Here is a 14096-nt window from a genome sequence, read left to right on the forward strand (position 1 = left end):
CTGAGATAGAGTCTTGCTCTTTCACCCAGGCTGGAGTGCAGTGGTGCAATCTTGGCTGACTGAAACCTCCGCCTACAATTATTATCAAGGTGTTTTTATGGTGATTTTTTTTTTTTTTTTTTTTTTTGGAGACAGGCTGGAGTGCAGTGGTGTGATCATAGTTCACTGTAGCCTTGACCTCCCAGGCTCATGCAATTCTCCCACCTCAGCCTCCCGAGTAGCTACACGTGTCAATAATACAGGGATTACAGGTGCTTATCACCACGCCCAGCTGATTTTTGTATTTTTGGTAGAGACGGGGTTTCACCATGTTGGTCAGGCTGGTCTCAAACTCCTGACCTCGGGTGATCTGCCCACCTTGGCCTCCCAAAGTGTTGAGATTACAGGCGTGAGCCACCACATCCAACCTAATTTTTGTATTTTTAGTGAAGACGGGGTTTCACCATGTTGGCCAGGCTGGTCTTGAACTCCTGACCTCAGGTGATCCACCTACTTTGGACTCTCAAAGTGCTGGAATTACAGGCGTGAGCCATTGCGCACGGCCAAGACTTCCCTATTTCTGGTCATTGGTCACTTGGACTCTCCCTTAATACGCATATGTATTTGTTTACAAATAACCCAACTGTACAGGTGCATTTAGACCACTCTTTCTAGCCTATGAATTAAATCATACCTGGAAAATGGCCATAAAACAGGATGGGGCAAGTAAATAGAACTAAAAATTACGATTCATTTCCCACATCCAACTTTGGAGACCAGTGGCTTTGAACACAGAAAGCCTTGGGCTCAGTTTTCCTTGTAGTCCCAACTCCTCACTGCTTCCCTCTTACAGGTCATCCCACTTTTATGCAGTATTGATAGAAACTCAATTTTTTTTTTTTTTCCCCCAAGACAGAGTCTTGCTGTGTCTCCCAGGCTGGAGTGCATGGCTCGATCTTGGCTCACTGCAACCTCTGCCTCCTGGGTTCAAGCAATTCTCCTGCCTCAGCCTCCCGAGTAAGCTGGGATTACAGGTACCCACCACCACGTCCGGCTAATTTTTGTATTTTTAGTAGAGATGGCTTTCACTGTGTTGGCCAGGCTGGTCTCAAACTCCTTACCTGTGTTGGCCAGGCTGGTCTCAAACTCCTTACCTCGTGATCCACCCACCTCGGCCTCCCAAAGTGCTAGGATTACAGGTATGAGCCACCGCACCCAGCCAAGAAACTCCGTTTTTATCTGGACATGTGGCTTGCCAGTAGAAAGATGGTGTTTCTCAGCCTCCCTTGAAGTTAGCAGTGCGTATCCACCATTTCCTTTCTTTTCTTTTTTGGAGACAGGGTCTTGCTCTGTTGCCCAAGTTGGAGTGCAGTGGCACTCCACCTAGGCTCAAGCAATCCTCCCACTTCAGCCTCCCAAGGAGCTGGAACTACACTGTGCCCAGCGAATTCAAAAAAAATTTTTTTTGAAATGGAGTCACGCTCTGTTGCCCAGGCTGGAGTGCAGTGGCGTGATCTCGGCTCACTGCAACCTGTGCCTCCTGAGCTCAAGCGATTCTCCTGCCTCAGTCTCCTGAGTAGCTGGGATTACAGTCATACACCACTATACACAGCTAATTTTTTTTTTTTTTTTTGTATTTTTTAGTTGACATGGGATTTCTTCCACCACGCTGGCCAGGCTGGTCTCAAACTCCCGACCTCACATGATCTGTCCGTCTCCCAAAGTGCGGGGATTACAGGTGTGAGCATTCTGGGTGCACGGCCGGATAAATACTGATTATAATAAATAATAAATACTGATTACGCCAGGCTCCATGCTGGATGCTGGGACTACATTGATGGACCATAGTCCATTGTTATCCCTGCAGAGGCCCCTGCTGGGTAGTGCAGAGCTGGGCAGGACTGGGCAGGACTGGACAGGACAGGATGGCAGAAGGGGAGTTTGTGGCAGGGAGATAAGGCCAGTGGGTTATGCACCGGAGCAATGGTTAGGTTCCTAGCCAATCAGCACATTCCATCCCTCTGGCCCCCAGGGATTGGTTCTGGATAGACACATGACCAAATTTAGGCCAATGAGATTTAAGTTTGAGGCTTTCTGCTAAAGTCAGGGAAGAACGCATGTTGGTTCTGGGAATATCTTAGCACCACATGCAGAAGCCTGCAGGTAGAGTTCAGAGTTCACGAAAGAATTCATCTAAAAGATATCACTGAAGCCCCTGGATCCAGCTGTGCCTGAAGGATACAGGTTTTCTGTTCATGAACCAATAAATGCCCTCGTTTGTATTAGCTAGTTCAGTTTGGGTTCTCCTCCCTTTGCAATGGAAAGAGGCTTGCCAGGAACTCAAACATCTTGGTTCTTATTGCCGCTTCCCTGGGGGCTAGGACTGATACAGTAGTCCTGTCTCCCTAGAGTTACCCCATGACTCTGCTAACGAGACTGAGGAACCTCCACCCAACGTCCAAGCTAATGGCCATCCATCCCATGGGGAGTACTTGAGATAGGACCTGTTGTTCTCTTCTGGCCAACGCTAAGACCCGTCTCCTGTCTCACCCCACGAAGTGGGATTCTCAGGAGGTCACAGAGCCCTAGGAAACATGAACAAATAACCACCTCTCTGGGCCCGTGTTTCTTAACTTTTTTTTTTTTTTTTTTTTTGGGATGGAGTCTCACACTGTTGCCCAGGCTGGAGTGCAGTGATGCAATCTTGGCTCACTGCAACCTCCACCTCCCAGGTTCAAGAGATTCTCCTGCCTCAGCCTCCCGAGTAGCTGGGATTACAGGTGCCTGCTGCCACGCCTGGCTAGTTTTTTTGTATTTTTAGTAGAGACGGGGTTTCACCTTGTTGGCCAGGATGGTCTTGAACTCCTGACCTTAGGTACTCTGCCCACCTCAGCCTCCCAAAATGCTGGGATTACAGGCGTGAGCCACCGCGCCCAGCCACTGTTTCTTGATCACTTCCTCCCTCCCCTGTATCACTGCCTGCCTTCTCTGGGATAAATGCACTCAATCCTTGTCTCAAGCTCTACTTCTGGGAGACTCCAACTCAGGGCCTTGGCCACTCCCAAGCTGAGCAGACACTAAACTTTTTTTTTTTTTTTTTTTTTTTGAGACGGAGTCTCACTGTCACCCAGGCTGGAGTGCAGTGGTGTGATCTTGGTTCACTGTAACCTCCAGCTCTCAGGTTCAAGTGATTCTCCGGCATTAGCCTCCTGAGCAGCTGGGATTACAGGCACGCACCACCATGCCCAGGAAATTTTTGTATTTTTAGTAGAGACGGGGTTTCACCACGTTGGCCAGGCTGGTTTCGAACTCCTGACCTCAGGTGATCCACCCGCCGTGACCTCCCAAAGTGCTGAGATTACAGTTGTGAGCCACTGTGCTCGGCCAACACTATACTTTTATTTTTTCTATTTTTATTTATTTTATTTTATTTTATTCTTGAGACAGAGTCTTGCTCTGTCGCCCAGGCTGGAAGGCAGTGGAGCAATCTCGGCTCACTGCAAGCTCCGCCTCCTGGGTTCACACCATTCTCCTGCCTCAGCCTCCCGAGTAGCTGGGACTACAGGTGCCCGCCACCACGCCCGGCTAATTGTTTGTATTTTTTTTAGTAGAGATGGGGTTTCACCGTGGTCTTGATCTCCTGACCTCGTGGTCCGCCTGCCTCAGCCTCCCGAAGTGCTGGGATTACAGGCACGAGCCACCGCACCTGGCTACTATACTTTTATTTTTATTTATTTATTCATTTTTGAGACAGGGTCTCACTCTGTCATCCAGGCTGGTGTGCAGTAGCATGAACACGGCTCACTGCAGTTTCGACCTCCTGGGCTCATGTGATCCTCCCACCTCAGCCTCCCTGGTAGCTGGGACTACAGGCAAGCACCACCATGCCCTGCTATGTTTTGTTTTGTTTTGTTTTGTTTTGTTTGAGACAGAGTCTCACACTGTAGCCCAGGCTGGAGTGCAGTAGCATGATCTCGGCTCACTGCAACCTCCGCCTCCCGGGTTCAAGCCATTTTCCTGCCTCAGCCTCCAGAGTAGCTGGGATTACAGGCACGTGCCACCACGCCAAGCTAATTTTTGTATTTTTAGTAGAGATGGGGTTTCACCACGTTGGCCAGGCTGGTCTTGAACTCCTGACCTCAGCTGATCCGCCCGCCTCGGCCTCCCAAAGTGCTAGGATTATAAGTGTGAGCCACTGTGCCTGGCCCCTGCTAAGTTTTAAAAAAAAGTTTTTAGGCCGGGCGCGGTGGCTCACGCCTGTAACCCCAGCACTTTGGGAGGCCGAGGCGGGCGGATCACAAGGTCAGGAGATCGAGACCACGGTGAAACCCCGTCTCTACTAAAAATACAAAAAATTAGCCGGGCGCGGTGGCGGGCGCCTGTAGTCCCAGCTACTCAGGAGGCTGAGGCAGGAGAATGGCGTAAACCCAGGAGGTGGAGCTTGCAGTGAGCCGAGATCGCGCCACTGCACTCCAGCCTGGGCGACAGAGCGAGACTCCGTCTCAAAAAACAAAAAACAAACAAACAAAAAAAAAAGTTTTTAGAGACGGGGTCTCACCATTACTGCCCAGGCTGGTCTCTAACTCCTGGGCTTGAGCCATCCTCCTGCCTCAGCTTCCAAAAGTGTTGAGATTATACAGGCGTGAGCCACCACACCCAGCCACCATTCTTAAAATATTCTACCTACTCCGTCGTTTTGCTTCAAGACAGCTCTCTGAGGGAGGAGGTTTGTCATTCACCCCCCCTCCTTTTTTTTTTCTTTATTTAAAAACAGGGTTTTACTGTGTTGCCCAGACTGGCGTGCAGTGGCACATAGCTTATTATAACCTCAAACTTGAGCCCAGGGGCTCAAGTGATCCTCCTGCCTTGGCCTCCTGAGTAGCTGGGACTATGGGTGTGCACCACTGTACCAGGCTAGTTGTTATTATTATTATTATTATTATTATTATTGAGACAGAGTCTCGCTCTGTTGCCCAGGCTGGAGTGCAGTGACGTGATCTCCACCTCCCAGGTTCAAGCGATTCTCGTGCCTCAGTCTCTGGAGTAGCTAGGATTACAGGCGCGTGCCATCATGCCCAGCTAATTTTTGTATTTTTAGTAGAGACGAGGTTTCACCATGTTGGCCTGGCTGCTCTGGAACTCCTGACCTCAGGTGATCTGCCTGCCTAAGCCTCCCAAAGTGCTGGGATTACAGGTGTGAGCCATGGAGCCCAGCCCAGACTAATTTTTTTTTTTTTAATTTATTTTTAGAGACAGGGTCTCACTATATTGCCCAGTCTGGTCTCAAATTCCTGGCCTCAAGAGATCCTCCTAGCCAGATGCAGTGGCTCACGCCTGTAATCCCAGCACTTTGGGAGGCTGAGGTGGGCAAATCACCTGAGGTCAGGAGTTCGAGACCAGCCTGGCCAACTTGGCGAAACCCTATCTGTACTAAAACTACAAAAATTAGCTGGGCATGGTGGCAGGTGCCTATAATCCCAGCTACTCAGGAGGCTGAGGTAGGAGAATCAGTTGATCCCCGGAGGTGGAGGTTGCAGTGAGCCTAGATCACGCCACTGCATTCCAGCCTAGGCGACAGAGTGACAGAGTGAGACTCTGTCTCAAAAAAAAAAAAAAAAAAAGGCCGGGCGCTGTGGCTCAAGCCTGTAATCCCAGCACTTTGGGAGGCCGAGGTGGGCGGATCACGAGGTCAGGAGATCGAGACCATCCTGCCTAACACGGTGAAACCCTATCTCTACTAAAAAATACAAAAAACTAGCCGGGCGATGTGGCGGACGCCTGTAGTCCCAGCTTCTCGGGAGGCTGAGGCAGGAGAATGGCGTGAACCCGGGAGGCGGAGCTTGCAGTGAGCTGAGATCTGGCCACTGCACCCCAGCCTGGGCGACAGAGTGAGACTCCGTCTCAAAAAAAAAAAAAAAAAAAAAAAGAGAGATCCTCCTGTCTCAGCTTCCCAAAGCACTGGGATTACAGATATAAACCACAGCACCCAACCTGTCAATCCCATTTTATGTGTGGGAAAGCTGAGGTCTGGGCAGAAGGACCTGTCTGAAGCCGCCCTGTTGCTAAGTGGTGGGTCTGGGAGATTTGACCTTAGGTGGAGACCAGCTTGGCACCCCCATCCACAGGTGCGAAAGCCGTGGGATATGCCAGGCACTGTTCTGAATGCACACTTCATATAATCCTTACAACACTGTGGGGAGTACGGGGTGGTAAGCCAACCATTACCCCACTTGACAGAGAGGGAAACCAAGGCCCTGAGAGGTGGCACAGCCCAGGTTCAAACCCAGGCAGGCTGGCACCAAGCTCACACTCTTAACCACCAGGCTGATGCCTGGATATATGTAATTTCCTTCCAGGCGGCTGTGGCCATTTGTCGGGGGAGGGGGGGGTGTCTGGAGCGAGATCAGCCAGCAGAGGGGATATGGGTGCCGGGCAGCAGACCTGGTCAGGAGCTCCCAGGCTGGCATCTGGGCTGCCAGGCTAACCTTAGGCCTCTCTAATCCCTCACTGCTGCCCGCCCCTGCTTCTCGGAACTCTCCTGTGCCCCGAAGCTCCCCCCATCCCTCCGTCCCCACCCCTACTCCTGCGGTCGTCCCAAATACCAGACAGGACGAATCTCAGCTTTTCCCCAAACATTCCTTGTTCTTGTGGCCCGGCCCAGGCTGGCTGAGGTTACGAAAGCGGAGATGGGGTGGTTGTTGGCGGGAGGGGGGACCAAGGGGATGGGCTGGCCTGTCCTCACCACCCCATCCGGCCGCCTGCCCGTCCTCCCCAGGGCGGGGAAGGGGGTGGGCCAGCTCCCCCAAAGCCCCGGGAGAACAGGCTGTTGTGGGGGGTGGCCTGGGTCTGGAGATGGGGGGCAGTGGTGGCCACAGCAGAGACTCCAGGAGGTGACCGCCTGGTTTCCATTAGGGAGTCCTGGTCAGCATCTTGGGCAAGACGGCAGAGTCAGGGCTGGCCATGGTAAGGTGGGGCACGGGAGGGTCTGAGGGTGGGGCCTGCCTGCCTCCCCACCCCCACTCTGCCAACTGGCCACTGCCTCCCCACTAAGACCCTCCCCGAGGAGGGGATGCTCCAGTCACCATGGCGACCCCGCGCCCAGCCGGGAGACAGGCTGACCCTCCCTTCCCCGCAGTGGCTGAGCCTGCTGCTGCTCCTGCTGTTGCCGGGCCCCCTGCCCGTGGCTGGCATGGAGGACGCTGCCTTCCCTCACCTGGGGGAGAGCTCGCAGCCCCCGCCCCGGGCCTGCCCCCCGCGCTGCTCCTGCCCCCGAGTCGACACTGTGGACTGTGATGGCTTGGACCTTCGGGTGTTCCCGGACAACATCACCAGAGCTGCTCAGCACCTCTCCTTGCAGGTGGGGCCCAGGGAGGGGAGTAGGGGCACCCAGGGCTGAGACCCAGAGGTGAGGGGAGCTGGAGGGGTGCCCCGGGGCTGAGGAGCGTGGTGGGGTGTAGGAACATACGTGCGGGAGGGCGGCGTGGAGCTGGCTGTGATGGAGCTTTGCCTGGGCAGATTGGCTCTGCATGCCCCAGGTGAGGGGGTGAGTGTGGACATGCTGGAAGTTGTTGGGGACTGAGGGTTAGTGGGCGTTAGGGTTAACATCTTGGCGGTTATAGTGTTGTTTGGAGTCAGTGTGATGGGGAGTTTGGGGTTATGGGGATGTTGTGGCATTGGGGGTTGATGGTGGGGGTGATGGCACATTTGCGGTCGATGGTGGGGGTGTTGGGGCATGTGGGGTCGATTGTAGGGGTGACGGCAGGCACATTTGGGGTTGGTTGTGGGGGTGATGATGCATTTGGGGGCGATTGTGGGGGTGATGGCATATTTGGGGTCAGTTGTGGGGGTGATGGCACATTTAGGGTCAATTGTGGGGGTGATGGCACATTTAGGGTCGATTGTGGGGGTGATGGCACATTTGGGGTCGGTTGTGGGGGTGATGGCACATTTGGGGGCAGTTGTGGGGGTGATGGCACATTTGGGGTCGGTTGTGGGGGTGATGGCATATTTGGGGGCGATTGTGGGGATGATGGCACATTTGGGGTCGGTCGTGGGGGTAATGGCACATTTGGGGGCGGTCGTGGGGGTGATGGCGTATTTGGGATTGGTCGTGGGTGTGATGGCACATTTCGGGTCAATCGTGGGTGTGATGGCACATTTCAGGTCAATCGTGGGTGTGATGGCACATTTCGGGTCGATCGTGGGGGTGATGGCACATTTCGGGTCGATCGTGGGGGTGATGGCACATTTCGGGTCGATCGTGGGGGTGATGGCAAATTTCGGGTCGATCGTGGGGGTGATGGCACATTTCGGGTCGATCGTGGGGGTGATGGCACATTTGGGGTCGATTGTGGGTGTGATGGCACATTTCGGGTCAATTGTGGGTGTGATGGCACATTTGGGGTCGATTGTGGGGGTGATGGCACATTTGGGGTCGATTGTGGGGGCAATGGCACTTTCGGGGTTGATTGTGGGGGTGTTGGGGGACCTGGGGTCGGTTGTGGGGTGATGGCGCATTTGGGGTCGGTTGTGCGGGTTTGGGGTTTGACATCTTGGCAGTTACAAAACCGGTCAGGATGATGGGGTGTTTAGGATCAACTGTGGGGGTGAAGATGGGATGAGGCTGGTTTGGGCTGATGGGAAGTTGAGAATCAGTGCTTGGGGTTACTTGGTCATGGGGTCACAGGTGTGAACACCCCAACTCTTGCCCTGCAGAACAACCAGCTCCAGGAACTCCCCTACAATGAGCTGTCCCGCCTCAGTGGCCTGCGAACCCTCAACCTCCACAACAACCTCATCTCCTCAGAAGGTGAGGGGCAGAGGGAGGCAGCCTCTCTGGGGCTGAAGGACTGACCGAGGTCTCAGCTGCCATCCCCTTCCCCCGCCCCGTCTGCGGGCAGCTCTGTCGCAGTTCCCAGAACTGCCCTTTGCTGAGCAGGATGGAAACTCAGGGGCTGGGGTGGGGGTTGGGGGCTGTGGCTTTTGAGTAGGGATGGGGAGGAGGGGATCTGAGGGCCTGGGGAGCCTCTGCCAGTTCCCAGCCCAGAACCCTGAGGCAGCTGGGAGCCCAGACTCCCCCTCCACCCAAGACCAGACCTTCACTGCCCCCCACTCTCCCAGGCCTTCCTGACGAGGCCTTCGAATCCCTCACCCAGCTGCAGCACATCTACGTGGCTCACAACAAGGTGAGCCCCCAGCCCCCCCCGCAGGCTGAGCCCAGCTTCGGTCACACAGCCCAGGGTGTGGAGGGGACAGCTCTGCTGGGGAACGGGTGGGGCCAGGGCGCACCAGGACCAGTGCGGCTGTGGGCTGTGTCCCCACAGCTCTCAGTGGCCCCTCAGTTTCTGCCCCGGTCCCTCCGCGTCGCGGATCTGGCTGCCAACCAAGTGATGGAGATCTTCCCCCTCACCTTTGGGGAGAAGCCGGCACTCAGGTAGGCCCTGGCCCAGCCCAGGCCCCCAGGCCTCAGATACGTCTGGGTCACGCCTGGTTCTAGGAGCAATGAGGGAGTTAAGACCTTGCCCTTGGCCGGGTGCAGTGGCTCACTCCTGTAATCCCAGCACTTTGGGAGGCCAAGATGGGAGGATCATCTGGGATCAGGGGTTCGAGACCAGCCTGGCCAAGTCTCTACATAAAATACAAAAATTAGCTGGGTGTGGTGGCACGTGCCTGTAATCCCAGCCACTCAGGAGGCTGAGGTAGGACACTTGCTTGAACCTAGGAGGTGGAGGGTGCAGTGAGAGGAGATCGTGCCACTGCACTCAAGCCTGGGTGACAGAGTGAGACTCTGTCTCAAAATTAAAAAAAAAAAAAAAAAAAAAAAAAAAAAAAGCCTTGCCCTGGAGGGCTTAACTGGGGGCAGATCCTTTGCTTGGGGAGTGAGAGGAGGGCACAGTTATACCCTGGGAGGAGAGTGAGGGGGGAGACAGGGCCCTGTATGCTGTGTCAGAACTCCAGACTGAGGTGGAGACAGTATGTGCAGGGACACACACACACTCTTACACAGACTCACATACACACCTGCACACACAACCACACGAACACATGCTTATGCACATACATGCAATCACGTGCACACACAAGCACACAGACTGACATACACACCTGCACACACTTCCAATCACATGCATACAGGCACACACTCATGCATGCACATGCAATAACATCCTCACACAAGCACACACACAGACTCACATACACACCTGCATACACTTCCAATCACATGCACACAGGCACACACTCATGCACATATGTACACACATGCACCCACGCACTCTTGCACATGCATACATACACACAGTTGCACACTCACATACACACACATACACACTTATGCACAGGCACATAGCACACACTTGCGTATACATACACACATGCACACCCACACACTCTTACAATCACACGTGCACACACACTCCACATATGCACACACTCGTTACACTTACACATGCACACTGCTCACACACATGCACACACATCTATTCATACAACACATACACTCACCTGCACACCTACACACAGTCACATGCACACATGCACAATTACTCTCACACAGACGCTACACATGCACACACACACACACTCTCTGAAGGCGACCCTGAGCAGAGTATGGTGTGGGAGTAGGGTGGTGGGAGGCGAGGGGCAGGCTGGTGGCCGGAGCCTGGCTCTCCTCAGGTCCGTGTACCTCCACAACAACCAGCTGAGCAACGCTGGCCTGCCCCCTGACGCCTTCCGCGGCTCCGAGGCCGTCACCACCCTCAGCCTCTCGAACAACCGGTTCAGTTACCTGCCGCCCAGCCTGCCACCCTCACTTGAGCGGCTCCACCTGCAGGTAGCCCTGCTGTAGGTCCCACCCTGGGGCCAGACTCCCTTCATCTCTTTCCAGGGGGACCCCTCCAGTTCCTAGCTTTCCATCCTTCCCAATTGCCCCTCAGAATTCCAGTGGTCGGAGTTATCTTTCTTTGAATCACTTTATTGGAAATCACTTTGAGCTCAAGGCAAGCTCCCCGTCACTCCCTTACTCAAGAGCCTTCTGTGGCTTCCCGCTGCCCTCATCCCAGACTCAGGTCTCATTCTGTTCTCCCTTCTCCAGAACAATCTCATCTCCAAGGTGCCCCGAGGAGCCCTGAGCCGCCAGACTCAACTCCGTGAGCTCTACCTCCAGCACAACCAGCTGACCGACAGCGGCCTGGATGCCACCACCTTCAGGTACAGGATGATAGGGGCAGAAGGGGCTGAGAATTTATAGTCGGGGGTCCCAACCTTCAGTCCCCCTTCCCTGGATGGCGCCTAAGCCACGGCCTCATTTACTGAGTGTCTGCTGCTCACTGGGCTCGGCAGAGCACTGGGTGGGTGTCCCTGTTCCCCACAGCCCTGCACTGACATCGTAAGTCTCACATGCATTTCCATCTCGCCTCTACCCTGGTCACCCCCGTAGCTAACTCTCAGGCTGGAATCTGCCCTGAGCACCCCAAGTTTACCTCCCACCCAGCTCTCTCAACGCATCACTCCCAAGTTGAAATCTCCAGCTTAAATCTGTCTCAGGACCACTCCCCAACCTCCTCGCCAAAATCTGTCAGGCACCCCACTCCAAGTGCCCCACCTGACACCGACCCTCTCTCCTACCAGCAAGCTGCATAGCCTTGAATACCTGGATCTCTCCCATAACCAGCTGACCACCGTGCCCCCCGGCCTGCCCCGGACCCTGGCTATCCTGCACCTGGGCCGCAACCGCATCCGACAGGTGGAGGCAGCTCGGCTGCACGGGGCGCGTGGTCTGCGCTATTTGTTGCTGCAGCACAACCAGCTGGGGAGCTCAGGGCTGCCCGCCGGGGCTCTGCGGCCGCTGCGGGGCCTGCACACGCTGCACCTCTATGGCAATGGGCTGGACCGCGTGCCTCTGGCCCTGCCCCGCCGCCTGCGTGCCCTGGTGCTGCCCCACAACCACGTGGCCACGCTGGGTGCCCGAGACCTGGCCGCCACACCGGGCCTGATGGAGCTTAACCTGGCCTATAACCGCCTGACCAGCGCCCGCGTGCACCACCGGGCCTTCCGCCGGCTGCGCACTCTGCGCAGCCTGGACCTGGCGGGGAATCAGCTAACCCGGCTGCCCATGGGCCTGCCCACTGGCCTGCACACCCTGCGGCTGCAACGCAACCAGCTGCGGATGCTCGAGCCGGAACCTCTGACCGGCCTGGACCAACTGAAGGAGCTCAGCCTGGCACACAACCGGCTCCGGGTCGGTGACATCGGGCCAGGCACCTGGCATGAGCTCCAAGCCCTCCAGGTCAGGCACAGGCTGGTTAGCCACACTATCCCCAGGGCCTCTCCATCCCCCTGCCTGCACTGCCGCATCCCAAACATTCTAGTTAGCTGGTCAAGCAATCAGAACAAGAAAATGGTAAGAGTGGGTTAGAAGGTGATGAGGAGGCTGGGTGAGGTGGCTCATGCCTGTAATCCCAGTGCTTTGGGAAGCCAAGGCAGGAGAATCGCTTTAGGCTATGGGTTTGAGACCAGCCTGGCAACATAGCAAGACCCTATCTCTACCAAAAAAACCTAGCCAAGCGTGGTGTTGCATGCCTGTAGTCCCAGCTATTCAGGAGACTGAGGCGGGAGGATCGCTTGAGCCCAGAAGTTTGAGGCAGCAGTGAGCCATGATCGGGCCACTGCCCTTCAGACTGGGCAACACAGCAAGACCCTGTCTCTTGAAAAAAAAAAGTGATGAGAGAGGTATGGTGCGATTGACTGAATCATTTAATCAAGTGGGGACCCGTCTGTCTGTGCCTTCCTGGGAAGGGTCTTAGTTTACCACTGCAGAGGGGAGGAATTTGGCAGTCATGTGGGGTGGGGGCAGAAGGGACAGGCTGGTATGAAGGAGGCAGGAGACTTTCAAGGAGAGAGGTTGGGGGCTGGCTGAGCTGAGTGGCCCAGGCCTGCGGCTGCCACGACACCATCTATAACCCCCTGCCCAGATGCTGGACCTCAGCCACAACGAGCTGTCCTTTGTGCCCCCGGACCTGCCTGAGGCCCTGGAGGAGCTGCACCTTGAGGGCAATCGCATCGGCCACGTGGGCCCCGAGGCCTTCCTCAGCACGCCCCGCCTGCGTGCCCTCTTCCTCAGGTGCCCCGAGGGTGGCTGGAGGGGTGGAGGTGGGCAGGGGAGGGCCTGGGAGGGTCACGACCGCCTCTCTGTGCAGGGCCAACAGGCTTCACATGACGAGCATCGCGGCCGAGGCCTTCCTGGGGCTCCCAAACCTGCGCGTGGTGGACACAGCAGGGAATCTGGAGCAGGTCCTGATCCAGCTGCCTCCCACCACCCCACGTGGGCCACGGGCAGGGGGCCCCTGATCCTGGAGAGGTCCAGCAGAGCAGCCCAGACTCCTGGGGCTCCGCTGGGCCGTGGACTGAAGAGACAACACCCACCGTGGGCCCTCTGTCTGGCTCTCCTGGGCCTCCAGGGCTGGGCCTGCTCTGCCTGGCACTGGCCAAGGCACTGAGGCACGCAGCTGGCATACTCCAGGCTCACAGACCACGCTGGCCTGGCAGGACACGCCCTACCCCAAACTCCCAACACGGATGGAGGCAGCAACAATAAAGCCAAACCCTTCCAGCGCTCAGCACGGACCAGGCACCCTTTGGGGGCTCTGTCCACAGACTCCTCCCCACGACCAGTCCAGCTGGGGAAACTGAGGCTCTGTGATGCTAAGTGGGTCAGGACTGAATTTTGAGGTCCTAAGACACACACTGGGATCACCAGACAGCACCCTGTGCGACCCAGCCACGTGTGATTGCAGGGACGCCCAAGGCCACCCACTGAAAAAACACTGGGTGACAGATACAGGGCCCCTCAAGTGTATCCCCTACAGCAAGCATGGGAATGAAATGCACCCTTCAAGCTGGATGTGTGGTGGTGCCCTTCTGTAATCCATGACTCAGGAGGCCGAGGCAGGAGGATTACGTGAGCCCAGGAGTCGGAGGCTTCAATGAGCTGATTGTGCCACTGCACTCCAGCCTGGGAGACAGAGGGAAACCCGGTCTCTAAAAAAAAAAAAAGCGCCTTTCACAAGCACACTGCCCCTCCCCAAACCTGCTCCCCTAACAGGCACCTCCCCATCTAC

The 14096-nt window shown here is 55.7% G+C and overlaps 1 protein-coding gene across 3 annotated transcripts; it reads left to right on the forward strand.

The window, feature by feature from the left end:
• The first annotated feature begins 7044 nt into the window (after positions 1 to 7044).
• Positions 7045 to 13873, forward strand: PODNL1 (podocan like 1). Of its 3 annotated transcripts, XM_050770261.1 has the most exons (9): positions 7045 to 7336; positions 8695 to 8788; positions 9100 to 9164; positions 9303 to 9412; positions 10654 to 10810; positions 11072 to 11187; positions 11608 to 12265; positions 12951 to 13099; positions 13176 to 13326. In XM_050770261.1, the coding sequence occupies exons 1-9, from the start codon at positions 7049 to 7051 to the stop codon at positions 13324 to 13326; spliced, it is 1788 nt and encodes a 595-aa protein (XP_050626218.1). In that variant the 5' UTR covers positions 7045 to 7048. The 3 variants fall into 3 exon arrangements, with proteins under 3 accessions (XP_050626218.1, XP_050626217.1, XP_050626219.1); XM_050770260.1 differs by having other exon boundaries at positions 12951 to 13873; XM_050770262.1 differs by lacking the exon at positions 9100 to 9164 and having other exon boundaries at positions 7198 to 7336; positions 11608 to 13873.
• The last annotated feature ends 223 nt before the right edge of the window (positions 13874 to 14096 follow it).

This window comes from Macaca thibetana, chromosome 19, assembly GCF_024542745.1.
Source record: "Macaca thibetana thibetana isolate TM-01 chromosome 19, ASM2454274v1, whole genome shotgun sequence".
NCBI lineage: Eukaryota > Metazoa > Chordata > Mammalia > Primates > Cercopithecidae > Macaca > Macaca thibetana.